Raw genomic sequence first — 12,604 nt, 5'->3', positions numbered from 1 at the left:
TTTAAGATAGGGGTAAAGAAGCTGCGAGCCACTAGCACGGCCACAGAAGGTGTGCACTGCCACTAGTGTTGCACAAATCTGGGCATAAAATCAGCCGCGCAGCCGATAAGAGATTTAAGGTTATCGCAAGTGGACTGCAGCAGATAAGGCGCTAGCTTATCCAGATTATTCAGCCATTGGAGAAAGCAGTATGACATTGTCGCCACTTTAGAAATCGCAATCAACAATTGATGCAGTTGGCGCCTTTGTCGGCTGTTTTGATCGCGACATCCTCACCACCTACCCAAAACCAAGAATAGCAACGACATCAAACCCAACAAACCAAGATGCCGCCCCAAATCAAGCAGGATCTCAACCGGTCCGGCTGGGAGACGACCGACTTCCCGTCCGTGTGCGAGTCGTGCCTGCCCGACAACCCCTACGTCAAGATGCTCAAGGAGGACTACGGCGCCGAGTGCAAGCTCTGCACGCGCCCCTTCACCATCTTCAGCTGGAGCGGCGACCGCGCCCACGGCCGCAAGAAGCGCACCAACATCTGCCTCACCTGCGCCCGCCTCAAGAACTGCTGCCAGTGCTGCATGCTCGACCTGTCGTTTGGCCTGCCCATCGCCGTCCGCGACGCCGCCCTCAAGATGGTCGCCCCCGGCCCCGGCAGCGAGATAAACCGCGAGTACTTCGCCCAGAACATGGAGAAGGAGATCGAGGAGGGCCGCGGCGGCACCGAGGAGTACGAAAAGGCCGACGAGAAGGGGCGCGAGCTGCTCCGCAAGCTGGCCGCCAGCAAGCCCTACTTCCGCAAGGGCCGCGCCATCGAGGACGGTTCAGCTGCGAGTACGTCGGGAAGTGGTAGCGGTGGTGGCAGTCCAGCTGTCGGCGCTGGCGTAGGTGGACCTGGCCCCATTCGCACGAACGATTCTCGAGCTGCGAGGGCGACGGGCGCTGGCCCTCGAGGCAACAACAAGAAGCGGCCGTTCCCCTCCGCGTCGCAATTACCGCCCGGTCCCAAGATTGGCAACCACCTTCCGACAAGTCCATCATGTCGCTTTTCGTCACCGGTGTGGAGGACGATCTGCCCGAATACAAGCTTCGCGATTTCTTCAAGGTACACGGCAAAATCAAGAGCTTGGTTTGCAGTCACATGTCACATTGCGCATTTGTCAACTACGAGACGAGGGCAAGCGCTGAGAAGGCCGCCGAAGCATGCCAGGGACGCGCCGTGATTTCGGGATGCCCGCTGCGCGTACGATGGAGCGTCCCCAGAGCGGTAGGCACCATGAACAAGGAGCAGCGAGGCGAGATGATCCGGGACGGGCGAAGCGCGTTCTCGGACGTGAGGAAGCATAAGGCCATCGAGGGTCGGCAAGCCAACCTGCTCACCCAAGGTGGCGAGGATGGCTCGGAGCCGCAACAACAGGAGAACAGCTTGGACATCGTGGCCGCACCTCCGGGAGCCGACGATATTAATTACGCCAGTCTGGCGGGCAACTAGAAAAGCGACTGCGATTGTACTAGATATTGAAGGCGATAAATCATTTTCATTCGGCATAGCTGGCGTTTAGGTTCCATGGGGGTCATCAGGGACGTCTGGTCCCAATCAATTCAATGGAATACCCAAAGTCTTTCTCATTTTCTTATCCACTTCTCTTTTTCATTGGCATAAGCCTTCAATGTCCTCGGTGCGAGAATTCAATGTCCTCAGCGCAAGAATTCAATGTCCTCGGCGTGAGAATTCAATGTTCTCGGCGCGAAAATTTGCTACTATCGGCGCGAGAATTCACTGCTATCGGCGTGGGAATTCAATGCTATCGGCGCGAGCCTTCAATGCTATCGGCGCGAGCCTTCAATGCTATCGGCGAAAGCCTTCAATGCTATCGGCGTGACCTTTAAATGTGGGAATAAGTCACCGTTGGTTTACTTTTGATCCATGACACGGCAGAACCATATTCGGAGCAAACCTTCGCAATTCGGCGCCTACATAAATAAAGGGGTGTCTCCAAGTCTTCACCCAAAATATCCGCCGACCTTCAGGGATCATTCAACTTATGAAGTACTCCCAGACGACAGCACAAGCACCCATCCTGAGTATCCGAGGCTCACCAGACAGCCCTTTGGCTTCATCCCTTGCCAAACGAGTCAAGACAGGCCATGCTGGTAACTCATTGTGAGTAACTGACCTTCTTCTCCCAAACCCACGTCCCCTTCAATCGAAATAGTGACTGACTGAAATCGTGCACACAGCTTCAATGATCCCTTTGTCAAGATCGAAATGGAGGATGGAGTGAATGGGCAAAAGACAACTTGGAACTTCCACCGCGCGCCGCTCTTGGACCAGTCCAAGGATTTCTACAACCGGCTCGGCGACGGCGGCGACACCATCCTCCTGGGAGACACGAGCCCCGAAACTGTTGACATCTTCAGCTACTGGCTCTACACTCGATCTCTGCATGTCGCCGAGCTCCGCCTCGTCCACCCCTACGACGAAGATAAGAATATGGATCAAACGGCCGTTGACAATGAAGGAGGTAATGAGGCAGCAGAGCAAGGAGAAGGGGACGTCGAGGGTGAAGATATTGTTTCGCACCGCGGTGAATCTAGCAAATCCCCCCCTCCGGTCGATTGGACCGGAATTGTCCACAGAGGGCAATACCGAGTTCCCGCCAGCAGCGCCAGCAGCGAATCTGCCACCCTGCAAGCATCCCCTTCTCCCGACCACCGCGATCGCGACCACGACCCCGCCGCCACAGCAACCACACGCTGGACCGAAGTCGACGACAGCACCGTCGCCGACGTGGCGGCCGGCCTCGCCCACCCCTTCGACCGCGTCACCGTCCGCCTCCTGGACGTCTACACCTTCGCCCAGCAGTACGCCGTCCCCGCCCTCGAGCACGACGTCCTCGCCCTGCTGAAGCGCCACCGCGAGGCCCACCGCGCCAGCCGGCCCCGCCCCAGCCTCGACGTCCTGGTGTACGCCTGCTACAACAACCACTTCTACGCCGAGGACGACCCGCTCTGGCGCTGGCTCGCGGCCGACTTTGCGCGCACCGAACTCCGCTCGCCCGAGGCCGTCGACGAGATGTGCCGTCAGCTCCCGCCGCGCTTCTGGCAGACCGCCCTCAAGGCCAAGGTGGCGGCCGACGCCGCCGCGCTCGAGACCATGGCGGCCGACATGTCCGACGTCGCCGCGGAGCGCGACGGTCTCCAGGCCGCGGTCAAGGAATCGCAGCAGCTGGCGGCGTCCCAGGCCGAGCAGCTGGCCAACATGATGTCGCAGGAAGCCGTCGACGACGAGGAGATCGAGCGCCTGCGGGCCGAGGCGGCCCAGGGCGCGCAGGAGCAGCAAAAGCTCTCGACGCAGCTGCACCTGGCCTACGCCGACGCGATGGACAAGCTCCACGACACGCGGGCGGAAGACGCCCGAAACCTCGAGTACCTCACGAACCAGCTCGCGGACGCCCACGAGGAGCTCGGCCGGTCCCAGGACCTGCGGTCCCAGCTCCAGGCCCAGATGAGCCAGATGGTCGAGGAGAAGATGGAGCTCCAGCGCCAGGCCATCGCCGACGCGGAAGAGATGGAGGCCCTTCACTTACAGGCCGATATGGATTCGGAGGAGCTGGCGCGGCTCCGGGCACTCTTTGGGGGGGACGAGACGGACGAGTCCGAGGAAGCCTAGGGGCGGACTTCGACTGCTTACGATAAGGGGTGATTGCAGATTATGGTGGCGTCAAGAAAAGAAGGAAAAAAAAAAAAAGGAAAGGAGTAGGTTAGTCGGATAGGCTATTCATACAGTAATCATGACGCTACGGTTTTCTATGCTATCTTTGCTGATACACCTTCGCTGTGGCATAAGGGTTAGTCACACAGTTAATATAAATAGCTGAAACCCCAAGTTCCAGATTACCAAGTGAATCGTATGGCTCAAGACTTGGGACGTCAAGCGAATGGCCACTTGGTGATGATCGACCTGAAGTGCATGTATGCTTGAGTGCGCTAGTGTCTGTATGGACGAAAGACTGAAACAGGCGAGGAGAAATGGGGAATGTTTGAAATGCAACTGACTGGGTAAATGCAAACATATGAAAACCCCCCGTCTGCCTCCTTGGCTAGTAATGCTACAATACACAGGTCATGATTTCCTCTTATCATAAGTACAAGAGAACAACCTACACACACAGTTCCACCCAGAAACCCAAGACTATACGTACATGACCTTCCATCGTTGCCGTTGTTGCGAAATATACAGCCCAAATAAAGAACCACACGAACATTCGTTAAATAATGTACAAAATACTTTTTACCAGGTCATAATCCAAAAAGCAGTATCGTTACTCACACAAGTCACACCCCCAAGCGATTCTGAAGCAAATGGCTCGTTTCCACCATGGCCCAACGCAGCGACCGGATCCCCCCTTTCCCGACATCCGGCCGTCCCAGGTCCTCTTTGCCAATGATGGTCTTCGCTACATCCAGCAGGCCCGCGGCACCGAGCATGCCGCTGTCGTGATAAAGGTACGGGCTTGTTGGCTGCTGCTGCTGCGGTTGCTGCTGTCCGTCGTCAAAGACGTCGTAGCGATCGCAGGTGCCAAGGCAGAGATCGCTCGGCAAGCCTAGCAGCGCCTCCATCCGCTCAAAGGCGCTGGCCACCAGTTGAATCAACATGGTGACTTGCAGGTTGCCTGATTCTATGTTGGTGGGACGGGTTGGATGTTAGTCGGGCAGTTCCTTACTTGGAGGTCTAACAAATGGATACATCTAATGCTACATGGGAATAGAGGGGAGGAGTAAGATGAGGGATCACGTACGTAGAGGAAGGTTGCCGAAATGGCAGACACGATGCGATTTATCTGCATCGGATGTAGGTTGAAGGTCATGTTGCACATGCCAGAAAAGCACCACGTGAAGCCGTAGAATGTGGACGTAACAGGTAATTATGAGGAGCACAGTTGCAGAGTCTGTATTCGGGTTCGCCGTCGGCGTGGCCACGTCGTTGTCAATGAATGCTGTTGGAGAAGGCATCTGCGGCGACATGGAGGCCGATGCAGGGGAATAGTGGGTGATGCTGCTATTGTCACTCGGCGAATTGATCTCACTGTCGTAGGCCGAGTTCGAGGCGCTCTCTGAGCCGCTGGCATAGCCGCCGTAGGCCCCTCCTATCCAAGTCGTCATTTGTGGCACCTGTGCTGCTAGTGGCGTATGGGGTGTATTGGGGGCACCGGCGACCACGTTCAGGATGTTGATGAACTCTTGCGTCAAGTTCAAAATGCGCTCGAAGGTACTGGTGGTGGTTATCTCGGAGTTGTTGCCGGCAGTCGTTTGGTTGATGAGAATGTTGAGATTGATTTGTGACTGCGTTACTTGTTTCAATTGAGTGACGAGCTCCAGGTTTATGCTCGTCAACATTTCCATGTGGTAATGGGGTTTGCTTTCTAGTTGATTTGGCGGACAACTCAGCGTTCCGTGTGTAATTGAATCGTCATGCGTAAAATAGTCCGATACATGTTCTTGTTGAGATTGTTGTTGCGACCAGTGTATGTTTTCTTCCGCATGTGGCTGCTCAAGTTTCAAAGACTGTTGGGTATTTGTCGCCAGAAAGCTATTTTGCGACATAGATTCGCCGAGGGAACTATTGAAGGAAGTAGTCGCGTTCTTATCAGGATTAGCAGCAGTGTATATATGAGCCATATTGAGATTGTGATGTTCCCAGACGCTCGGGGATGCGATGACAGGCGTTGGGATGACTGGTGTGGCCGGGTCCGAGAAAGTCCAATCCGACGGCGTCGGCGGCATCACAAAGTGGGCACCCACTGTACCGCCATTGCCAGGTCCCTGCATTGCATCTCCGAAATGCCATTTGAACGATTGCGTGCTTCCTGCCGTTGTGGGTGTAGTCTGGGTGACTGCTGGGATGGTAGAGAGATCTGGTTGTGCTAATCCTTGGGCGGCCGGTCGACTGGGTGCCAGCGTGGCAGAAGCAACAGCAATCTGTGGCGAATGGGATGGGTGAGTTGATCGGTCGCCAATCCGGCGCCTCTTCCGCGAGACTGAGTTGCCGTCATCCTCGACCGAGTAGTTGCGCATCCGGTAGATGGGGCTAGTGGTGCAGGACGTATCGGCTTTGGCGCACCTGTCGCACCGGCCCTGCGGGTCGCCTCCTTTGCGTAGGCACCGGAGCTTCTGGCCGCGGCAGCGGTCGCAGGCCGAACGTCGCGAGGAAACACCCGGGGTGGGCTTCTTTTCACCTGCCATGCCTGTGTATAAGTATAGACGCTTCTAACTTAAGAGCAGGGTCTGGGTAGTAAGTAAGATATCATAGCCGCTGCCGCGTGGGAAAAAGGGGAATCGTCATCTTATTTAACGGCCAGGGGGCCGGCTCTATGTGCAAGTCATCATTGGATCTGACCACATAGGACCTGCGTAAAAGGAGTGGCTGTCATTGTTCGTTTTGTCGCTGTTCTGGAGACAACCAACACTGGTTGGTGACTTGGCCCTTCATCAAGCAATGGGCTGGGCCCGAGTCAGCAAGCGTTGCTTCATTTCCCATGCACTGTCAGCTCATGTACATGCCGCCCACATTGGCAACTGCCTGTAAGCAATACGTACCAACTGCTTTTCTCCTCCACACCACCTGAGGCATCCTTCAACGCTCTCCCGTATGCGAGTATAAGCCTCTCGAGCAAACGGGGTCGCAGGCTTGCAGGTGGGTAATGTACCCTGATAACAAGCCAGTGGACAAAGTTCGCCCCTCAGGCCAACCGCTTTTGTCAGGATAGGGCATCGTCTGGTAATGCAACCCTTCGGTACGCTGATGCCATGATGTGATGACAAGTCAAATGCGCCGCGCTCAATTCCGGTTTCGACGTTGCAATTGCTGCAAGCCAGAATGTGTAACGCCGCGTTAGAAGTGTTTTACTGGTCTGCCGTGTTGTTGCCTCTCGAGTCCTGGTAGGGCTTGTCCCACAGTTGCATCCGGCGCAATGTGTCGGAGCCATTGGTCGCCTGAGCCGACGCGGCTGCTGGTCACAGTCGCACAAGAGTCAGTTAAGTCAGTTGGCTAGGCTCTTCCCCTTGTCCCCCAAACGTTCGCCCCGCAGCAACACTTACCTCGCATTTGCACCTGTAGGCGCCGTATGCTCCGTATTCCATCCATTGCGTAGCCCGCCCCATCCGAGCCAAACCTCTCAAGCGGCTTCCGCGGAGCACTAAAGGTGAAACCATCCTCTGTAACCCGTGACAAACGCGCGTATAGGGCCCCCCAGCCGACAGATGACCTGTCGGTCTACCACCCACCCACGTGGGAAATCAGCCTTATGGAGCCTGATCCTGTAGATTAGTGGAGGCTTACAGGTTACATCAAGCAAGTACTAGTGCTTGGTCATACCTTCGCGTATAGCCTTTAGCAATTGGGATTGGAATCAGGAACATGACAAGGGAATTATCTCATTGAGCGTGACCGGAATCCTTTTGATCCGTTACTTGGAACAGAATTCGGGTGGTTCGAGACTTTCTACCATGGCGATTTCGATCTCCAAAATGGTAAGCTTGCTGCTCCTGGGGGATGAAAAGGTAGCCGAATCACTGCATCCGCTCGTAGGATCGGTACCCTAGAAACTGACATGCCTGTCGGTCCTGTTTAGGCAGCCCAACGTTACCTTTCGATACATGTAGACGCTCCAGCCAAGTATGGTGCGGACTGCGGGAGCTGGGCTTGCTGGTGTCATCAAGCCTGTTGCCGGGCCATGTATTTCGCGTCCGATGACCCTGGTTCTCTCCGTATATTCGCATTCGTTTAGTGAAGAATCTGATTCCAACTAGGTATGGAATTATGAGGGAATCAGGCGACGGGTGATACGGTCGACCACACGTAAAATTGCCCAGATGCTATTGAACTTGAGGAGGGTTGAGAATCTGGATCAGTGCCAGGATAGAAGCACCAAAAGTCCCCTGTGGAGAGCGGCGAAAGGTCGCTAGCAGCAGTTGGGATGGTGGAGGTGGAGCAGCTTTCCCCCGCTAGCACTTAGGTACCAGTGGTACTGTGCTCTTTGCGTGGACCCTGCTCGGTCGCTTAGATCTTTTTGTCAGTGGGCTGCTTCTTCATCTATTCGCAAATCCAATCCAGCAACATGCGAACATCACGCATACGCCAGTGTCGCAAAAGGATGCGGCAGGATTCAGCCGACATTTATCCACCAATCTCCTACATGGGGTGGATTCACCCGAGGCCGTTGGGAGATACCTCATTGCCTGAAAGTGGCAGCCAGGGGTAAGTGCCTGAATCTCCAACGGGGAGGGCGGATAGTGGGCAGCTAATCGAGCGCGGGCTGGGCCGTGTGGGCTATGTTGTGGCCGTTGGGCGATCTACTGTAGCTCGAATCCCTCCGAATACCACACGATACTTAACCTGCATATACAACGAACATATGCAATTGGACTCTCCTACTTTGCCGGAGTTTCTAATCATTGAGTAACAACACTCCAAACTTGATCCCAGAAGCAGCCGACGAAAATGCTTGTAAGAAAACCGTGCGGTTTCGCATTCGCCACTGGCTGACTAGAGCCTGCCCATATCAATTGATAACGTCGCGTACCACATCCTATGGGATGGTCATAAGAGCCTATTCTCCGTCTTCACTAACCGAACCACCCAATTGTATCTCACTGCCAGTCTCATTGATCTGCCTGTATTACCATCCACCCTCCTGTATTACCATACCGACCTCGGCCTGGCCTGTTACACAACCTGTTCTTGCTGTAATAATGGGAGCACACGGGCTTACCTTATCCGCTTTCGACAAGGACCGACCGCGTCTACCAAAAACACAATGCATCATGCCGTGTTGCTATAAGTAGAAGCAATATCCAACCACGTGTCTCAGTTTAGAATCATGAGGCTCGGTATACGTGTGCGACACGCCTGGCTGTCGCTGGCAGACCCCGATGCGACGTCCCCGAATGGCGCTGGAAGAGTTTTTATTGGATAAGAATGCACCATCTCTACAGCTCCCTCTGCAACTTATTCCTTCCTTCACCAATCATTTGTGCCTTGAATGTTAATTGCTTACTCCATGACTTGTTTTCTTTTCGGTATGCTGCCAGCTGAATAGACGATTCTTGCCTGGACCCTGCTTGCTTACCTACCAAGCCTGAACAGTGAATGTCTTTCTAGGCTGTCAGCGCTAGAAGTGCTTGTACCCTCGCACATGCGAATGATCCGGGTCTAGTACCGTGCCGTTGCCACGATACGGCCCAGGACTGCAGATTTGAAACATATCACTGGTGCGCCCTACCAAACTGCCGGTCAAACCACGTTCCGACCAGCCTCCCAGATAGCGGTTGGAGGTTAGCAGTTGGATGAAGTGCTACGGGGCTACCAGAAGTAGAAGCAAGAGAAATGTGTGATGCATTACGGATGTTTCAACCGGCTGAGTGACGGATGGGGTCTGTTTGCTCGCAGGGTGTTAGACGATGCAACCTGGACCGGCACGGATTCTCGTAGCAATGGAGATCGCCCGCAGCGTAAACTCGGTTTCGGAAACAGCAGGCCTGGGTAGAGCCGTATACGACCGCCGAACCCTTCCATGGTAGAACTTACAGTTGCCGGGCCCAGGCGTAGCTTAGAATATCCACGAACCGGCCTTTCGGGTAGTTCTAGTCATGGATGTTCACCGAAATAACTTCGTGGGGAGATAATATATCTCAGGACACACTGCCTCTTCCTTGTCGGTTGGATGGACCCGCGTAGGACTTCCCTCATCCCCCACCACCACGGGAAATGTGGATACCATCTTATTCGCTGCCGGGTCTAAGACTTCACCAACGCATAACCAGTCTCTGCCCTCCTGCTTCTTAGGCACGAAGAAGTTTCATGCGAGGGAGTATATGCAGGCTGGCAGCCGTTGGGTCGAGTGACTTGTGAGTGGACAAATCGCCGCGCGCCAAGCATATGTGCTGCTACCTCGCCGGCTTCGTGGAGTTACACGCACCGCGGGTCACGGAAGCTAGACCAAGCTTTTCCGCGGTACCGCGCTTCACACAAGTGTCTCACAGCGGGGTCGGTGTCAGCTGTACAACTTGAAGTTGTCCCTGAAGGGGGGCCACATGGCTGACTGGGCGCCCAAGTCATGATCATTAGGATATAGATATTACTCTTCCAGAGTACGGAACTGTTCACTCTTAGCTCTCCCTGCTCTAAGCCTTTTACTCGGGGGAAATTAATCTTCCATCGTACTCAATACGAGCGGTGCATATCGCTTGGGGAGGACCGGAGTACTGGGCCTCGCTACAGTGGAGAAAAGATGCTCCTATACGGGTCCGATCGACGGGATGCCAAAAATAGAAAGGGTTCTGGTACCTGGCTAGAACACTTTTCGAAAACATAGATGCAAGGCACCAGAAATCCATGATGCGACAACTATATGCGACTGCAGAATAAGTCTCCTGTGGCCGGAATTCCAACTTTCCTACTGGCAGGAGACACAAAAGACTGGTCTCGTATAATAGCTATACTACGCCTTAACCATGCTTCATTCCGCGGAGGTAGATGCTGCAAAGAAGACGCAGACGTCGCTGACAACCATCTCAGACAGATGTCTATTGGTGCCCATTGTGTATCATTGAACCTGTCGCTGAGCCTGCTGGGCTGGACGTGTCAGCCAAGCAAAAATAATGACGTCCATCCGGAGCCGATGAATAGGCCATGCGAGTTGAACCTTGTAAGTCATCTCCCACGAGATGTGTTCTGCATTACCGAGTGCCCTGAAACAGGTTTGCGATGCAGTGCAGGAGGATGTGACGGGAAGAACTGTGAAATTTTGTCAGATTGTGCTTGGTACCTGCACACCCAACTCCTGCCAACGTTGGAAGCAGCAACACGTAATAGCTGACGATTCCCTCAAAATTGGTTATATCACGAGATCAAAACGGAAACTGCATACGGTTGCGGCGTGATGAGTTTGAATCCTCGTGCGAGACTTTCTTGATGCCCCTTGTCCGGATAGCTGTGAAAATCGAACTTGATCCTCGCATAGTATTACCATCGCTAATCCTCCGCATCAACTTACTACCATCAAGTCACATTCTCGCACAAAATTAATTAACAAGCTCTGCTTGTCCCGTGATGTTGCACAGCCACATTGCTCTACTGAACCTGCCATCTCCACTCTTAACCCCTTTTTCGCATATTTCACGCCTGTCACTCTACTATTGGAACCACAATGTCATGAAACTTAAATCAATGCTTATTGCTAAGAGACTATGACGGCGTAAGGCAGCGTACTCCAAACCATTCATCATTGACTGATGAACTCTTAGTGTAGGTCACCCTTTGCTGTCTACCACCCCACTGACAGCACATCGTCCTTCAAACACGGAGGCAGTCACCAGCCCTATGAATCATCAGACAGGATGAAGTAGTCGTGCTTAAACACCACCAAGCCCTGCTCGTCCATCTTGATGATGGAGACCCCGGGCAGCCTGGCCGTGTCCCCTCCCTTCAGGGGAAAGCCGGGAAGCTCCGCCCGCAGCTTGAAGCTGATGACGGCCTCGAGGGTAAGCTGGCGCCGATCGCCGTAGGCCGAGACCGTCGTGTACGTAAAGTCCGACGCCATCTGGAAGAACCTTTCCAAGAAGGGCCTGACGGCGTCTTTGCTCTCCAGCTTGTTGGGGCTCGCCACTGATCCACAAGATCACGTCAGTCGACTGGTCGTAGGAGACACATGTTTAGGTAGATCCACTCCTAAAAACGCGGAAAAGAAAGTAGAGACTTACAGTAATCGATATAATCCACCTTGCCATCCGCTATACGCGACACCATGCCCTCGGGGTCGGAATCCCGCCATGCCTTGAAGAAAGGCTCCAGCAGGGCCATCGCTTCCCTAGCCGACTCAGAGGTATCGCTAGGCAGATCCGTCGTGGCGGCCATCATGTCGTGAAACTGAGGACAAGTTTTCTTCCCTCGTATTCAAATGAAACTCCACACACAATGTACGGAGCAAGAATAATCACAATGTGTCAGGCAGGATGAGCAATGGGCTGACTGTAGCTACCCCTCCTTTAAGAAGTAATGAGTGTGTGGTTGCCTGGGTTGCCTCGCACGTAAGCGCCGCGATAATAAGCAAAAGGGGGGCGCAGCCCGTCAGCAATTCCGCCCCCACGGGGGTCAGCTGAAACCACCACCTCTGCCAATCCCGAATGCGATTCGCCAGAGTTGTTTTTCAATGATGCGGGGGCCTAATTATGTTCAGCATATCTGTTCAGGGTTTCGAAGAGGATGATTGGGTGCCTTGTATGCACCTTATGCCGGCTGAAGAAAACGCGATCCGATTCGATGACAGCTTATCGTTGTATTGAGACTCCGCCAGTCATCGTGGCAAGGCCTTCTCGTTGCTTCGGTCAAGGGTGATAGTGACACAGAAACCAGAAAGGCTATCACTGTGCTATTCTGCAGCCCTACCCGGATTTAATGGCCCCCAACCAGGGCAGCACCACGAGGACACGGATGAGTGTACGTCAGCGATAGCAGGCGTCCAATAGAAATAGGCATTTTGCACTTCACCTGATGCTGGATGTGCCTCAGTTGGCACTTTGTTAAGGGTGTGCTCAGAGAATCAAC

General features: G+C 54.1%; 4 protein-coding genes across 4 annotated transcripts; 2 read left to right on the top strand and 2 right to left on the bottom strand.

Moving 5' to 3' along the window:
• Positions 1-326: 326 nt before the first annotated feature.
• On the top strand, positions 327-1,489 carry PG985_011291 (RNA recognition domain-containing protein; the record flags this gene model as incomplete). The annotated part of the gene is made up of 2 exons (XM_066831058.1): positions 327-881; positions 929-1,489. 2 exons carry the CDS (start codon positions 327-329, stop codon positions 1,487-1,489), a joined length of 1,116 nt encoding a protein of 371 aa, XP_066681740.1.
• Positions 1,490-2,042: 553 nt separating this feature from the next.
• On the top strand, positions 2,043-3,670 carry PG985_011290 (uncharacterized protein; the record flags this gene model as incomplete). Its single annotated transcript, XM_066831057.1, has 2 exons — positions 2,043-2,161; positions 2,239-3,670. The coding sequence occupies 2 exons, from the start codon at positions 2,043-2,045 to the stop codon at positions 3,668-3,670; spliced, it is 1,551 nt and encodes a 516-aa protein (XP_066681739.1).
• A 665-nt stretch (positions 3,671-4,335) lies between these two features.
• On the bottom strand, positions 4,336-6,243 carry PG985_011289 (uncharacterized protein; the record flags this gene model as incomplete). The annotated part of the gene is made up of 2 exons (XM_066831056.1): positions 4,336-4,679; positions 4,800-6,243. The coding sequence occupies 2 exons, from the start codon at positions 6,241-6,243 to the stop codon at positions 4,336-4,338; spliced, it is 1,788 nt and encodes a 595-aa protein (XP_066681738.1).
• A 5,135-nt stretch (positions 6,244-11,378) lies between these two features.
• Positions 11,379-11,917, bottom strand: PG985_011288 (uncharacterized protein; the record flags this gene model as incomplete). Its single annotated transcript, XM_066831055.1, has 2 exons — positions 11,379-11,665; positions 11,761-11,917. The coding sequence occupies 2 exons, from the start codon at positions 11,915-11,917 to the stop codon at positions 11,379-11,381; spliced, it is 444 nt and encodes a 147-aa protein (XP_066681737.1).
• Positions 11,918-12,604: the final 687 nt, after the last annotated feature.

Source organism: Apiospora marii (assembly GCF_038362585.1).
Source record: "Apiospora marii strain CBS 49790 chromosome Unknown utg000007l_segment0_segment0, whole genome shotgun sequence".
Lineage (NCBI taxonomy): Eukaryota > Fungi > Ascomycota > Sordariomycetes > Amphisphaeriales > Apiosporaceae > Apiospora > Apiospora marii.
Note: the sequence above shows the minus strand (reverse complement) of the source record. Positions and strands in the feature narration are given on the sequence as shown.